The following is a 17,500-nucleotide window of genomic DNA, read 5'->3' on the forward strand; positions in this document are numbered from 1 at the left end:
GGAGACACAGGGAGACACTGGGAGACACTGGGAGACACAGGGAGACACAGGGAGACACTGGGAGACACAGGGAGACACAGGGAGACACAAAGAGACACAGGGAGACACTGAGACACAGTGGGACACACAGAGACACTGGGAGACAGAGAGACACTGGGAGACACAGAGAGACACAGGGAGACACAGGGAGACACAGGGAGACACAGGGAGACACAGGGAGACACTGGGGGACACAGGGAAGTGCGGATACACATCAAATGTAAACACAGCGTTATGTTGAGAGATTACAGATTCGCCAGGTTGTTGTGTAAGGCTGAGAGTACGTGCATTGGTGAAGTGTGTGTGTGTACTCACCTAGTTGTGCTTGCGGGGGTTGAGCTCTGGCTCTTTGGTCCCGCCTCTCAACTGTCAATCAACTGGTGTACAGGTTCCTGAGCCTATTGGGCTCTATCATATCTACATTATAAACTGTGTATGGAGTCAGCCTCCACCACATCACTGCCTAATGCATTCCATCCGTTAACTACTCTGACACTGAAAAAGTTCCTTCTGACGTCTCTGTGGCTCATGTGGGTACTCAGTTTCCACCTGTGTCCCCTTGTTCGCGTCCCACCAGTGTTGAATAGTTCATCCTTGTTTAACCTGTCGAATCCTCTGAGGATTTTGTAGGTTGTGATCATGTCTTCCCTTACTCTTCTCTCTTCCAGTGTCGTAAGGTGCATTTCCCGCAGCCTTTCTTCGTAACTCATGCCTCTTAGTTCTAGGACTAGTCTAGTAGCATACCTTTGGACTTTTTCCAGCTTCGTCTTGTGCTTGACAAGGTACGGGCTCCATGCTGGGGCCGCATACTCCATGATTGGTCTTACATATGTGGTGTACAAGGTTCTGAATGATTCCTTACACAGGTTCCTGAACGCCGTTCTGATGTTAGCCAGCCTCGCATATGCCGCAGATGTTATTCTTTTTTTGTGGGCTTCAGCAGACAGGTTTGGTGTGATATCAACTCCTAGATCTTTCTCTCTGTCTCTACATTGACCGAGTAGATGTGAAATCCTGTAGTGTGAGTACCACCGCACAGTTGCCCAAGCTGTGACAAGCTACGGTGACTGTCCCACACTTAGCCACGAGAAGTTGCTGCGCAAGCACCATGCACAGACACCGTAACTGTGAAGCTTTGCAGTGCAAGTCTCCCGGACACACACAGTAGCTCTTGGAGTACTGAAACCTCCTGTGATAGAGAAGAGGAGGCATAGAAGGAGCTTCCTAGGGGCCTGGCGGCTGAGTACACAGCGTTCGGGATTCGTAGCTTCGCTCCCAGGCGAGTTTCTTTCACCCTGAAAGGTACCTGGGAGTTAGACAGCTGCTACGGGCTGCGTCCTGAGGGGAGTGTAACAAAAAGAAGGCCTGGTCGAGGACCGGGCCGCGGGGGACGCTAAGCCCCGAAATCATCTCAAGATAACCTCACGATATCCTCAAGATAACGCGCCCATCATGGGGTTCGGACCTCAAGAGGCTATAGATATTCAGGAGTAAAGTGCTCTGAGCAATCTTGAGTGTTGCAAAGTGAACCCGTCGGCCACTCAGGACACTGGAAGAGGCTCGAACCCGTCTCTCTGTCTGTGAGATGGTTAGCTGTTCTGAGTGTAAGATTAAGCGTCTCCGAGTCTCTGCCTTTTTCTGTGTCTGCCTCTGTCTGTCTGTCTGTCTCTCTCTCTCTCTCTCTCTCTCTCTCTCTCTCTGTCTGTCTGTCTGTCTGTCTGTCTGTCTGTCTGTCTGTCTGTCTGTCTGTCTGTCTCTCTCTCTCTCTCTCTCTCTCTCTCTCTCTCTCTCTCTGTCTCTCTCTCTCTCTCTCTCTCTCTCTCTGTCTCTCTCTCTCTCTCTCTCTCTCTCTCTCTCTCTCTCTCTCTCTCTCTCTCTCTCTCTCTCTCTCTCTCTCTCTCTCTCTCTCTCTCTCTCTCTCTCTCTCTCTTACTCATTATACCTCATGAGTTACTCATTATATTAACTCACTGTCCTCTACTAGCTACAGCAGCCCTGGGGGGGGGGGGTCGTGGTCGTGACCCCCCCCCCTTCCTCGTCCTGACTTCAATTGCGTGCAGCTTCTCCACTTTACAATGACTGACAGCAATTGCAGTTCGGGACTGAGCACAGACATCCAGGCCCAGTGTGAGGTGTTCTGTGGGGCGAGGAAAGGTCGGTCTGTGGGACGAGGAAAGGTCGTTCTGTGAGGCGAGTAAAGGTCGTTCTGTGGGGCGAGGTAAGGTCGGTCTGTGGGACGAGGAAAGGTCGTTCTGTGAGGCGAGTAAAGGTCGTTCTGTGGGGCGAGGAAAGGTCGTTCTGTGGGGCGAGGAAAGGTCGTTCTGTGAGGCGAGTAAAGGTCGTTCTGTGGGGCGAGGAAACGTCGTTCTGTGGGGCGAGGAAACGTCGTTCTGTGGGGCGAGGAAAGGTCGTGATATGGGGCGAGGAAAGGTCGTTCTGTGAGGCGAGGAAAGGTCGTTCTGTGGGACGAGGAAAGGTCGTTCTGTGGGGCGAGGAAAGGTCGTTCTGTGAGGCGAGTAAAGGTCGTTCTGTGGGGCGAGGAAAGGTCGTTCTGAGGGGCGAGGAAAGGTCGTTCTGTGGGGCGAGGAAACGTCGTTCTGTGGGGCGAGGAAAGGTCGTGATATGGGGCGAGGAAAGGTCGTTCTGTGAGGCGAGTAAAGGTCGTTCTGTGTGGCGAGGAAAGGTCGTTCTGTGGGGCGAGGAAAGGTCGTTCTGTGGGGCGAGGAAAGGTCGTTCTTTGGAGCGTGGAAAGGTCGTTCTGTGAGGCGAGGAAAGGTCGTTCTGTGGGGCGACTAAAAGTCGTTCAGTAAGGCGACTAAAGGTCGTTCTGTGAGGCGACTAAAGGTCGTTCTGTGGGCGACTAAAGGTCGTTCTGTGGGGCGAGGTAAGGTCGTTCTGTGGGGCGAGGTAAGGTCGTTCTGTGGGGCGAGGAAAGGTCGTTCTGTGGGGCGTCTAAAGGTCGTTCTGTGGACGAGTAAGGTCGTTCTGAGGGGGTATTCCTGATCAAGAGGCTTCACCTGGGTTGCTCAAATCACTGCACGAATGAGACTAAAATTATTCCAAATGAGTCTTCATCAAATTTTTTTTTCTCTCTCCAAAGGTTAATATTGATATATGAGTTATATATATTAGTATAGTGATATAGTAGAGCTTTGAAGTGCATCAATAGTGAGACTATTTTCTTAACACTTTCTTAGACAATCAGGCACAAAATTGGCATTTCTAAGACGGGCTGTTACAAGGGCAACTCTAGAGAATTGCTTCCGGATCCTTTGGCAATCAGTATGATGGCAAGTCGCTGTCAATAACCTGTCAAACTGACAGGTTATGTAACATGTATATGTATTTATGTTGTGATGTGTTGTTAAGTCACTTTGACAGGTTTGAGAATTGTGATGGTACTCAGATACTCATTTGTTCACTGTTGGTCTGACTGTGAGGTCAGTCTCCACCTGATCTGGGTGAGTAATATGTGAGTAATTATCTGGCTGATGAGTGATCAAAAAAAAACATTTGGGTTAATAATTAATCAGGGTTCAGTACTTAGAGTAATGCCTTACACACACACACACACACACACACACACACACACACACACACACACACACTCACAACCCTGACTCCAACTATAATAACAGTTTGGACGCCCAAATCTTCACTTGACACCTTTCTGCTTTCTTAACTATGCACATATGACTTACATATTGCATGATCAACATTACACATCTCTCAGTCCTGTTGCATCTTGAGATACACTCTTAGTGACTCTTACACTTACACCCGCCTTGAGGTCCAAGATGGTCACTCACACCCACCTCCAGGTCCAAGATGGATACTCACACCCCACCTACAGGTCAAAAATGGTCACTCACAACCACCCTAACCTCAAAATAACTAAGATATTGTTAAGGGTCATGGGTGACCTAAAGCCAATCTCTGGACAGAAACAAGAATTATATAGGAATTTTCATACATTTCTGTCCATTCAGCGGCATATATTACTGATTATAATCCAAGTTTGGCTTCATATTCCGGAGTATATGAAGCTTCTCTTATGAAAACTTCATAAGAATATGAAGTTTTCATATTCTCTTCCTATAGCTTCTGCTCTTTCTCCTTATAGCTGCTACTATATCTCCCTATAGCTGCTACTATATCTCCCTATAGCTGCTACTATATCTCCCTATAGCTGCTACTATATCTCCCTATAGCTGCTACTCTATCTCCCTATAGCTGCTACTATATCTCCCTATAGCTGCTACTCTCTCTCCCTATAGCTGCTACTATATCTCCCTATAGCTGCTACTATATCTCCCTATAGCTGCTACTATATCTCCCTATAGCTGCTACTATATCTCCCTATAGCTGCTACTATATCTCCCTATAGCTGCTACTATATCTCCCTATAGCAGGGATTTCCTAGCATGGTAACTAACTCCTCACAGGTTCACATGTAGACTGCTGTAGTCTACATGTGACTGAGTTTACCTCGCTCCCCCCCTCCCCCCCCCCCCCCCTGCCCCCCCCAATCCGTGATTCGTCCCACAGAAACCAACAAACAAAATTCTCACATTTATATATGTAAGAATTCACATATATAAATATTCACTAAACAAACAAATAAAGACACTGACTAAATACCGCAAAAAACAAATGACTCCTGCGGCTTAAGAACAAAAAAACACAAACAAAGTCACTGCCAAACACAGTAAACAACTCGTCATAACAAACTTCAAAGGAAAACAGATTTCAAAAAATAAACCAAATCCATGGAGGAGCAAACACTTAATATTTAACCAACGTGGCGGAGGAAAAATGAAAATAAAATAATTTAATGGGAAAGTTTAGCAATAATTAAAATCAAACTTGTAAACAAACCAAAAATCTAGAATAAGGAAGTGAAGAAAGAGAGAGAGAGGCTCACCCTCCAGGCTCACCCTCCAGGCTCACCCTCCAGGTTCACCCTCCAGGCTCACCCTCACACTCCAGGCTCACCCTCCAGGCTCACCCTCCAGGCTCACCCTCCAGGCTCACCCTCACCCTCCTGGCTCACCCTCCAGGCTCACCCTCCAGGCTCACCCTCCAGGCTCACCCTCCAGGCTCACCCTCACCCTTCAGGCTCACCCTCACCCTCCAGGCTTACCCTCACCCTCCAGGCTCACCCTACAGAAATATTCAGGAAAAGTGAAAAGTGAAATTTCAAGAAAGAAGATTAAGAACTTCTCCGGGAAAGTCTCCCGTCCTGAGAAGTTCCTTCATTTGCTGAAGAACCTTATTGCTGCCTTCACGGTGAGGCGGGTCCTGCCTTCACTGTCACTACTGTGTGGCTGCTGCCTTCACTGTCACTACTGTGTGGCTGCTGCCTTCACGGTGAGGCGGGTCCTGCCTTCACTGTCACTACTGTGTGGCTGCTGCCTTCACTGTCACTACTGTGTGGCTGCTGCCTTCACTGTCACTACTGTGTGGCTGCTGCCTTCACTGTCACTACTGTGTGGCTGCTGCCTTCACGGTGAGGCGGGTCCTGCCTTCACTGCCACTACTGTGTGGCTGCTGCCTTCACGGTGAGGCTGGTCCTGCCTTCACTGCCACTACTGTGTGGCTGCTGCCTTCACGGTGAGGCGGGTCCTGCCTTCACTGTCACTACTGTGTGGCTGCTGCCTTCACGGTGAGGCGGGTCCTGCCTTCACTGCCACTACTGTGTGGCTGCTGCCTTCACGGTGAGGCGGGTCCTGCCTTCACTGCCACTACTGTGTAGCTGCTGCCTTCACGGTGAGGCGGGTCCTGCCTTCACTGTCACTACTGTGTGGCTGCTGCCTTCACTGTCACTACTGTGTGGCTGCTGCCTTCACTGTCACTACTGTGTGGCTGCTGCCTTCACGGTGAGGCGGGTCCTGCCTTCACTGCCACTACTGTGTGGCTGCTGCCTTCACGGTGAGGCTGGTCCTGCCTTCACTGCCACTACTGTGTGGCTGCTGCCTTCACGGTGAGGCGGGTCCTGCCTTCACTGTCACTACTGTGTGGCTGCTGCCTTCACGGTGAGGCGGGTCCTGCCTTCACTGCCACTACTGTGTGGCTGCTGCCTTCACGGTGAGGCGGGTCCTGCCTTCACTGCCACTACTGTGTGGCTGCTGCCTTCACGGTGAGACGGGTCCTGCCTTCACTGCCACTACTGTGTGGCTGCTGCTGCCTTCACGGTGAGGCGGGTCCTGCCTTCACCGTCACTATTGTGGCTGATGCCTTCACCGTCACTACTGTGGGTGGCTGCTGCCTTCACCGTGACTACTGTGATTGACCGCTACCTTCACCGTCACTACTGTGACTGACCGCTACCTTCACCGTCACTACTGTGAATGACTGCAGAAGCCAGAAGCCAAGTGTATCGTTATCTGTTTATCTCTCCCTCGTCACAGCGACTGTGATGGTGGTGATAATCACTAAACCGTCGTTAAGTCGTAACTTCCCGCAGTTCGGTGTTATTTAAGACATTAAATGAAACAAGGAGTAAAGATAACTTTACTGAAAGGTAAAATTAATGTTTTTTTGGTGTCTAGATATCTCTGCAGCGGTAGAATAATAGTAGCTGAAATATATCTTTATTTGTAGTGTTGTTAAGATGATTAAGGAGCCTCTGAGGGCGTCTCCAGAACGAGGTTATCTTAAGATGATTTCGGGGCTTTTAGTGTCCCCGCGGCCCGGTCCTCGACCAGGCCTCCACCCCCAGGAAGCAGCCCGTGACAGCTGACTAACGCCCAGGTACCTATTTTACTGCTAGGTAACAGGGTCATAAGGTGAAAGAAACTCTGCCCATTGTTTCTCGCCGGCGCCTGGGATCGAACCCAGGACCACAGGATCACAAGTCCAGCGTGCTGTCCGCTCGGCCGACCGGCTCCCGTTGAAAGACCCAATCAAATCTTTCGATTTGTCATGTGATATATTCATTATAGATGATTGAAAATTTTCCTGTGATATTTCCTTATATAACTATGTGGACGGTAGAGCGACGGTCTCGCTTCATGCAGGTCGGCGTTCAATCCCCGACCGTCCATACAAGTGGTTGGCCACCATTCCTTTTCCCCCGTCCCATCCCAAATCCTTATCCTGACCCCTTCCCAGTGCCATATAATCGTAATGGCTTGGTGCTTTCCCCTTGATAATTCCTCCCTTCCTTATCTAACTCTACAGTCACTCAATACTAAGTTTATCAAATTCCTGCTACTAATTTGCATTTGAGTATAAAATTACAGCTCTAATACATGGAAAATCTCTCTAATATTTTTCTGGCTGTGTTTAAGTCATTTTTTCCACTGTTTTGGACCTTTTGTAAAGTTTTTAAAATGTCTGTTTAACATAGAATATATACACACGACACCTGCAGGTCTGGAATGATGCATGTAATTATAGACACGATTATATTTTTGATTTATAAATGGAATCATTCCTTGGATAACATTGTGTTATATTTAATTTATTAAAAACAAAAAACCTTGCATTGATTTTCTTAATAAAAACTAATTTCTCATACAGTCTCTACATCAACTCAATCAGGATATACAAATAGTGAGTTTTTTAATATACAACAGCGCCGTTGTGGTTGTTATATATACAATAGTTTTATATAAGTTTGTTTGTAGTGGACTTAACAAAAACAGCATCGAGACAGCATGAAAGCATAAACAAAAGGCTATAGCAAGTACTTGTAACAAGAACAACTTGATCTTGAACAACTTATAATCTCCCATAAGTGGTGAGAGATCACATACATTTTCTCCTACAATATAAATTCATAACATAAAATGTTGTATAATCTTGTGTTAATCATTCCTCTTATCTGAGGCTTTCTGACGTCTCGTTTAGTACTAGTTAATCTATCCTCGTTTAACACATATGAAATATAATGACAAATGAGGTATGTAAGATGTTGAATTGTTATTGTAAACATCGGTTAGTGGGTTTGTTGCAAACACGTCTGGGAGCCCAGTTGGGTTGATGCGGGTACTGTTGTGTCGTCTGGGAGGCCAGTTGGGTTGATGCGGGTACTGTTGTGTCGTCTGGGAGGCCAGTTGGGTTGTTGCGGGTACTGTTGTGTCGTCTGGGAGGCCAGTTGGGTTGATGCGGGTACTGTTGTGTCGTCTGGGAGGCCAGTTGGGTTGTTGCGGGTACTGTTGTGTCGTCTGGGAGGCCAGTTGGGTCGCTGCGGGTACTGTTGTGTCGTCTGGGAGGCCAGTTGGGTCGCTGCGGGTACTGTTGTGTCGTCTGGGAGGCCAGTTGGGTTGTTGCGGGTACTGTTGTGTCGTCTGGGAGGCCAGTTGGGTCGCTGCGGGTACTGTTGTGTCGTCTGGGAGGCCAGTTGGGTCGCTGCGGGTACTGTTGTGTCGTCTGGGAGGCCAGTTGGGTTGTTGCGGGTACTGTTGTGTCGTCTGGGAGGCCAGTTGGGTCGCTGCGGGTACTGTTGTGTCGTCTGGGAGGCCAGTTGGGTTGATGCGGGTACTGTTGTGTCATCTGGGAGGCCAGTTGGGTTGATGCGGGTACTTTTGTGTCGTCTGGGAGGCCAGTTGGGTTGGAGCGGGTACTGTTGTGTCGTCTGGGAGGCCAGTTGGGTTGATGCGGGTACTTTTGTGTCGTCTGGGAGGCCAGTTGGGTTGGAGCGGGTACTGTTGTGTCGTCTGGGAGGCCAGTTGGGTTGTTGCGGGTACTGTTGTGTCGTCTGGGAGGCCAGTTGGGTTGATGCGGGTACTGTTGTGTCATCTGGGAGGCCAGTTGGGTTGATGCGGGTACTTTTGTGTCGTCTGGGAGACCAGTTGGGTTGGAGCGGGTACTGTTGTGTCGTCTGGGAGGCCAGTTGGGTTGATGCGGGTACTGTTGTGTCGTCTGGGAGGCCAGGTGGGTCGCTGCGGGTACTGTTGTGTCGTCTGGGAGGCCAGTTGGGTTGATGCGGGTACTGTTGTGTGGTCTGGGAGGCCAGTTGGGTTGATGCGGGTACTGTTGTGTCGTCTGGGAGGCCAGTTGGGTCGCTGCGGGTACTGTTGTGTCGTCTGGGAGGCCAGTTGGGTTGATGCGGGTACTGTTGTGTCGTCTGGGAGGCCAGTTGGGTTGATGCGGGTACTGTTGTGTCGTCTGGGAGGCCAGTTGGGTTGATGCGGGTACTGTTGTGTCGTCTGGGAGGCCAGTTGGGTTGATGCGGGTACTGTTGTGTCGTCTGGGAGGCCAGTTGGGTTGATGCGGGTACTGTTGTGTCGTCTGGGAGGCCAGTTGGGCCGCTGCGGGTACTGTTCAGTCGTCAAGGAACCCACTTGGGCCGCTGCGGGTACTGTTCTGTCGTCAAGGAACCCACTTGGGCCGCTGCGGGTACTGTTCAGTCGTCAAGGAACCCACTTGGGCCGCTGCGGGTACTGTTCAGTCGTCAAGGAACCCACTTGGGCCGCTGCGGGTACTGTTCTGTCGTCAAGGAACCCACTTGGGCCGCTGCGGGTACTGTTCCGTAGTCAAGGAACCCACTTGGGCCGCTGCGGGTACTGTTCAGTCATCAGGGAACCCACTTGGGCCGCTGCGGGTACTGTTCAGTAGTCAAGGAACCCACTTGGGCCGCTGCGGGTACTGTTCAGTCGTCAAGGAACCCACTTGGGCCGCTGCGGGTACTGTTCAGTGGTCAAGGAACCCACTTGGGCCGCTGCGGGTACTGTTCAGTGGTCAAGGAACCCACTTGGGCCGCTGCGGGTACTGTTCAGTCGTCAAGGAACCCACTTGGGCCGCTGCGGGTACTGTTCAGTGGTCAAGGAACCCACTTGGGCCGCTGCGGGTACTGTTCAGTCGTCAAGGAACCCACTTGGGCCGCTGCGGGTACTGTTCAGTGGTCAAGGAACCCACTTGGGCCGCTGCGGGTACTGTTCAGTCGTCAAGGAACCCACTTGGGCCACTGCGGGTACTGTTCAGTGGTCAAGGAACCCACTTGGGCCGCTGCGGGTACTGTTCAGTGGTCAAGGAACCCACTTGGGCCGCTGCGGGTACTGTTCAGTCGTCAGGGAACCCACTTGGGCCGCTGCGGGTACTGTTCAGTCGTCAAGGAACCCACTTGGGCCGCTGCGGGTACTGTTCAGTCGTCAGGGAACCCACTTGGGCCACTGCGGGTACTGTTCAGTCGTCAAGGAACCCACTTGGGCCACTGCGGGTACTGTTCAGTGGTCAAGGAACCCACTTGGGCCACTGCGGGTACTGTTCAGTGGTCAAGGAACCCACTTGGGCCGCTGCGGGTACTGTTCAGTCGTCAGGGAACCCACTTGGGCCGCTGCGGGTAGTCAACCACATGTTCCGTACATCTGAGTCTAACAATATTTTGTGTAGAAAAAATTTAATGTTTTGGTCTATCTGTTTTGATGAAATTATCCGTGAACCGGATATTTCATTTGATGTTCCTGAGAGGCTTTGATAAGCTTCATACCTGAGCGGTTCATACAACAAGTGGTTCACTAACATTTAAACATTACATTAACCAATATTGCAATGAACCGTCGATTGCAAATGTTGCATAGGATTAATTTATAGGAAAAAAGGATATGTATTGGCATTATGTTATTCCTTCACCTTGTAGGACTTATGTAGAATGTGCAGTCTTGAAGAAGTGATATATTACCAGATAGAACGCCATTAGGGGTCTGGCGGCTGAGTGGACAGCGCTCGGGGTTCGTAATCCTCGGGTTCCGGGTTCGAACCTCGGCTGAGGCGGAATTAAATACGCAGAATTTCTCTCATCCTGATGCATGTGTTCACCTAGCAGTAAATAGGTACCTGGGAGTTAGACAGCTGCTACGGGCTGCTTCCTGGTGGGTAACAAAAAGGAGGCCTGGTCGAGGACCGGGCCGCGAAGACGCTAAGCCCCGAAATCATCTGATGAGGGAGATGAGGTCTGCTGACGTCAGCAGAACTAAAGAAAATGTCTGCATCTTGAGATTCATATAACACCGTAAAGGTGTTTTAATATATGCATAGACAGGTGTTTTAATATATACATAGACAGGTGTTTTAATATATACATAGACAGGTGTTTTAATATATGCATAGACAGGTGTTTTAATATATGCATAGAAAGGTGTTTTAATATTTGCATAGAAAGGTGTTTTAATATATACATAGACAGGTGTTTTAATATATACATAGACAGGTGTTTTAATATATGCATAGAAAGGTGTTTTAATATATGCATAGAAAGGTGTTTTAATATTTGCATAGAAAGGTGTTTTAATATATGCATAGAAAGGTGTTTTAATATTTGCATAGAAAGGTGTTTTAATATATGCATAGAAAGTTGTTTTAATATATGCATAGAAAGGTGTTTTAATATATGCATAGAAAGGTGTTTTAATATATGCATAGAAAGGTGTTTTAATATATGCATAGAAAGGTGTTTTAATATATGCATAGAAAGGTGTTTTAATATATGCATAGAAAGGTGTTTTAATATATGCATAGACAGGTGTTTTAATATATGCATAGACAGGTGTTTTAATATATGCATAGACAGGTGTTTTAATATATGCATAGACAGGTGTTTTAATATATACATAGAATGGTGTTTTAATATATACATAGTACAGGAGTCACAGACAAGTTTGAGGAGCGCCAGGTTGGCGGCTCCTAGTAATTAAGAAACTCTCACCTCTAAGTGTTAATGACCACCAGGTGACCAAGGTCAGGTCACGGGAAGTTGACCTGGCCTCCGCTGAGCTCATAATTACAGGCGGCTGGCCGAGGGTGACCTTCGAACAAGCCGCCAGTTTAAGGTGAGGCTTGGTAGAGGGCTATCTACATGTGGGCTATCTACATATCTACATATGTGGCTATCTACATATCTGGGGCTATCTACATGTGGTCGGAGTTAGCTAGTTGGTCACCAATATATACTGAGGGAGCTGTAGATTCGACAGGGATAAGCAGTAGGTCAACAGAGACAGACAGCAGAACCGACAGGCTGTCAGTCGGACGGGCGGGACAGTCTCTGTCAACTACAGTCCTCACCTCTCTATCCAGCTATAGGCAGACACTTGGTGAGTTGAACATGAAAAGTGACATAGTCGTTTTAACTAGTGTTGTGTGGCTATCAGGGGGCAGACGGATGTAGTGGTTTCGAATTCTGGTGTAGTGACTCACATTGTACATTAATAATGAGTTCTCTGGAGTCGTGAGGAGCTGATCATATAACTCTCATAACTGTTATGGGAGTTATAAGTTCTTCTCTGGTGGTTCATCTGTTCACTCCAGCCGCAGCTGTTATTCACTTGTTCACTCCAGCCGCAGCTGTAATGTTGTTCACTTGTTCACTCCAGCCGCAGCTGTAATGTTGTTCACTTGGGATTATGAGGGTAAAGCACCAAGCCATCACGACTATATAGCACTGGGAAGGGGCCAGGATAAGGATTTGGGATGGGACGGTGGGAAAGGAATGGTGCCCAATCACTTGTATGGACGGTCGGGGATTGAACGCCGACCTGCATGAAGCGAGACCGTCGCTCTACCGTCCAGCCCAAGTGGTTGGGCATCTCCATTAGCAGCTGGTCTAAGAAAATGCCGTGAGTATTCCTTTCTTCGTTGTAGCGGAAATATAATTTCTTTCTGACGTCCGACAGTTCGATTCAATCTCAGGGCCTCAGTACCTATAACAGTGTTCACCAGGGCCTCAGTACCTATAACAGTGTTCACCAGGCCCCCGGTACCTATAACAGTGTTCACCAGGCCCTCAGTACCTATAACAGTGTTCACCAGGGCCACGGTACCTATAACAGTGTTCACCAGGGCCACGGTACCTATAACAGTGTTCACCAGGGCCACGGTACCTATAACAGTGTTCAACAGGGCCTCAGTACCTATAACAGTGTTCACCAGGCCCCCGGTACCTATAACAGTGTTCACCAGGGCCACGGTACCTATAACACTGTTCACCAGGGCCACGGTACCTATAACAGTGTTCACCAAGGCCACGGTACCTATAACAGTGTTCACCAGGGCCTCAGTACCTATAACACTGTTCACCAGGGCCCCGGTACCTATAACAGTGTTCACCAGGGCCTCAGTACCTATAACACTGTTCACCAGGGCCCCGGTACCAATAACAGTGTTCACCAGGGCCTCAGTACCTATAACACTGTTCACCAGGGCCCCGGTACCTATAACAGTGTTCACCAGGGCCCCGGTACCTATAACAGTGTTCAACAGGGCCCCGGTACCTGTAACAGTGTTCACCAGGGCCCCGGTACCTATAACAGTGTTCACCAGGGCCTCAGTACCTATAACACTGTTCACCAGGGCCCCGGTACCTATAACAGTGTTCACCAGGGCCTCAGTACCTATAACAGTGTTCACCAAGGCCACGGTACCTATAACAGTGTTCACCAGGGCCTCAGTACCTATAACAGTGTTCACCAGGGCCACGGTACCTATAACAGTGTTCACCAGGGCCCCGGTACCTATAACAGTGTTCACCAGGGCCACGGTACCTATAACAGTGTTCACCAGGGCCCCGGTACCTATAACAGTGTTCACCAGGGCCCCGGTACCTATAACACTGTTCACCAGGGCCTCAGTATCTATAACAGTGTTCACCAGGGCCTCAGTACCTATAACAGGCTTATTAACGGTTCTCCATAAAATAACAATAAATTTAGGCTCGTATCCCCTTGAATTTTCTTCCCAGGACGCCGGCAGCCAATCGCGGCTCAGCGATCAAGTGAGTTTTCAAGCCAGCAGCCAATCGGCGCCGTGCTCACATATGAGGTGCTCGCGCCGGCAGCCAATTAGCTATGCTAGATGAAGTGTCTTCTCGCGAAGTGATAGCCAATCCGCGCCGGGGAAATCGCCCGCGAATGAGCAATTATTGAAAACGGGGCCGCGAGGCTGATCAGGTCGTTGGAGACTGGGGGAGAATTGGCGCCTATTGGGCAATGTTGACATCGGTGTTGTCAGCTGTCTAGGTCTGTCTGTCTGTCTGTCTACTGAGGTTACGAGATTGATAAAGATTAATTTCTAGTTGCAATTCTTTTGGCTATGTCGATTAAGGCAGCGTCTGGGATACTCTCAGACGTAGGTTCGAATCCTCGTCACGGCCCTTATGGATTTGTTCATTTGATGAAGATTAAGCCATCCAGGAGGTGGCACGGGCATGAATAGCCCGTAATCGCTTACAAGATTGTTGTTATAGATTCAGCTACTGGGAATAAAAAGTTCCAAGTAGCACGGACTATGGTGAGCCCGTAGTGGTACTGACAAAGTACATATAGAAGCAATGTTCAAGTTAAAGAACAGTAGAACACATGTACTGGGAACTGGCAAGAGAGAGGAGTGACAGTGATGTCAGAAAGAACTTTGTCAGTCTCAGAATCTTATATATAAGCAGAACCGGACTGGAAGAGGAAGCTATAGAAACCAATTCAAGACACAATTTAAAATATTAATATGATAACAAAATCGAATGAAAAGAGGTGGGGGGGGGGGTTACCTTACCTTGAGGTTACCTTGAGGTGCTTCCGGGGCTTAGCGTCCCCGCGGCCCGGTCGTCGACCAGGCCTCCTGGTTGCCGGACTGATCAACCATGCTGTTGGACGCGGCTGCTCGCAGCCTGACGTACGAATCACAGCCGTACGGGGGGTCACAGCATTGGACTAATGATGGTCGGAAGACCGGGGCTTAGGAACTGAAGCTCGACCCTGCAGGCTCATCTAAATGAGCACATATATATATATATATATATATAATTACATGCCATACAACAAGCTTCCTATACAAGGAACGTCATTCCAGTATTAACCGCTTGGACGGTCGGGGGATTGAACACCGACCTGCATGAAGCGAGACCGTCGCTCTACCGTCCAGTCAAAGTGGTTGGGCAACAATGAGTCAAGCTATTGACATTGCTGTGTTTTCTTTTAATTTCAGATGTGTGAAGTTGGAAACTAATTAAGATGTTGATTTGTTTCAGGTGTGGCTGAAGATGGAGTGAGGCACACATCTATGACGCTTCAAGGTAATGTCTCTCTCTCTCAACTTTGTTGTTCTTGTATAGCCCCTCGACTCAAGTCCATTCCATCCAGCGGTCGACCCCACAAACCAATTCAGAAATTTTTACACGCTGTTCATTCAAAACAGGAATTTTCTCATATATAAATTAATATTATAATATATTAGCATATTGTACATATATAGTTTAGGTTAGGTTAGGTGTTTAGGTTCTGTTGGCGATTATTTGTATTTGTAGTACGTGGGTGAAGCATTTACAGCGTTGTGGTTCGAACACCAGTCGTCAGTGAAGCACTTGTTCCGGAAGTGTTCGGACGTCATCACTTGTGAGTCGTGTGTAAACCGTTTTGCATTCATAAACAGGGGGTTTGGCGGGTGGATGGAATGGTCATTGGGTCTTTGTTTGGAGGACGGTCTGATATATATCTTACACCTGCTACACCTGTCCACCTGATGTACACGTGTTTGTGAGTCCTGGTCTCATCTCGAAGCAGTTTTCTCTGTTCATCATTCGTAACTGAATTTCCGACGCGGGGATGACCCGATGAAACTGAAAGAATGCTCCAATAAATGGATACTAGAGTTCAACTCAATTAAGTGCAGAGTAGTGAAACAAGATGAAGGGAACAGAATGGTAAACACGAGGTAACAATTGGGAGATAAAAATCCTTCAAGAAGCAGGTAGAGAGAAAGCGACCAGGGGGCCAGATTCACGAAGCAGTTACGCAAGCACTTACGAACCTGGGGCCAGATTCACGAAGCAGTTACGCAAGCACTAACGAGCCTGGGGCCAGATTCACGAAGCAGTTACGCAAGCACTTACGAACCTGGGGCCAGATTCACGAAGCAGTTACGCAAGCACTTACGAACGTGTACATCTTTCCTCAATCTTTGACGGCTTTGGTTACACTTATTAAACAGTTTACAAGCATGAAAACTTGCCAATCAACTGTTGTTATTGTTATAAACAGCCTCCTGGTGCTTCGGGGCTCATTAACTGTTTAATAATTGTAAACAAAGCCGCCAAAGATTGAGGAAAGATGTACAGGTTCGTAAGTGCTTGCGTAACTGCTTCGTTAATCTGGCCTCAGGTTCGTAAGTGCTTGCGTAACTGCTTCATGAATCTGGCGCCCAGATTCACGAAGATCTTTTTCCCCCCATGCCTGACACGGGGCCCCCAAGCACTCCTGAAAGTCTCAACCCAGCTTGCAACTGACGAATTATTGCTTAGTTCAGGAGCTGGACGTCCGGGCACCATGAAGTCTTAGGGCACACTGACACCTCTCTGACCAATGGGACCCTTTGCAGCTCCTCCTCACTGGTGAAACTTCGAGCTACCTGTTGATTGGTCAGTTTGAACAACATGCAGCCAATGATCTTCTCTTTCTTCATCCTGGTACTTTCCACCGAGCCTTCAGATACGACGACACTTCAATCCGCCATCTTGGAAAATGGCCACTGGTCTTCCTCTCTACATTTTAAGACAAATTTATCTAAACTTTTGCCGCTGCATACTTTCTGTATGAAGATGGAAGTGGGAGAATGACTCCTGAACTCGAGAGAGGTAGATAATGAGATGGTATTCCTAACAGCACGTCCCTACCACTCTGAAAATTAAGAATCGTTCTCCTGGAACCAATCGTATTGGCGTTTACCTTTCCATTGGAGACTTTAGGCGCCGTGGAGACCGAGGACCTGCTGCATGGGTAACAGCTTCTCCGTATCAACCTACCCTGGTTTTGCGCCCTGGAGAAGCCCCACCACACCGACAACCAGAGCACAACTCCATAGTCTCCTGAGACTGATGGGTGCCGGCTACTACTACTCTGCTTCGTATAAGCATTCATTCAGCCTCCTTAGAGGCGACGTGGATGTGCTTCATCTGCAGGTCGTATACTGGTCTTAGCACCTCGTCTTATGCACCAAGGAGAGAGGTTATGGCCTGCCAACACCTGGAGCGCGGTGCTCAACACCTCTCATGGACACGACAAAGTGTTTCAAGCTCAACACGACGACAATGATTGGCACTTGAAAACTTTCAGGAAACTTGACGACACGGCTCGCTGCTTCTCATTCTTGTGCCAACACCTCACACCTACGACCACCTCACGAGTAATTACCGTACAAGATGAACTGTTTCATGTGACGAGTGACAGAATGGGGGTCTTCTGTCGGGCAGTTTCTCTGCAGCCTCTGGCACACGTCACACGTCTTGACAGCAATCTGGTGAGTGCTGTCAAATGCCAAATTCCTGTAGAATTTTCAGTAGTCAGTTGTCCTTCCAAGGTGCCTCAGGAGCTTCTTAGGGTTCTGGGGCACTTAGGGGTGGATGGTAGAGCGACGGTCTCGCTTCATGCAGGTCGGGGTTCAATCCCCCGACCGTCCACAAGTGGTTGGGCACCGTTCCTTTCTGTTCAACGCCAGGTGTCTCTGTTCAACGTCAGGCGTTCCCTGTTCAACG

The 17,500-nt window shown here is 48.7% G+C and overlaps 1 protein-coding gene across 1 annotated transcript in view; it reads left to right on the forward strand.

Annotated features, from left to right (window-relative positions):
- LOC123771268 (monocarboxylate transporter 13) overlaps positions 1 to 17,500 on the forward strand; it is a 128,185-nt gene that overhangs the window by 35,980 nt on the left and 74,705 nt on the right. Inside the window, exon 2 of the mRNA XM_069305198.1 lies at positions 15,002 to 15,046. Coding sequence (XP_069161299.1) covers positions 15,034 to 15,046 — 13 coding nt within the window. The 5' untranslated portion in view covers positions 15,002 to 15,033. The remainder of the gene's footprint in view (positions 1 to 15,001; positions 15,047 to 17,500) is intronic.

Source organism: Procambarus clarkii, chromosome 54 (genome assembly GCF_040958095.1).
Source record: "Procambarus clarkii isolate CNS0578487 chromosome 54, FALCON_Pclarkii_2.0, whole genome shotgun sequence".
NCBI lineage: Eukaryota > Metazoa > Arthropoda > Malacostraca > Decapoda > Cambaridae > Procambarus > Procambarus clarkii.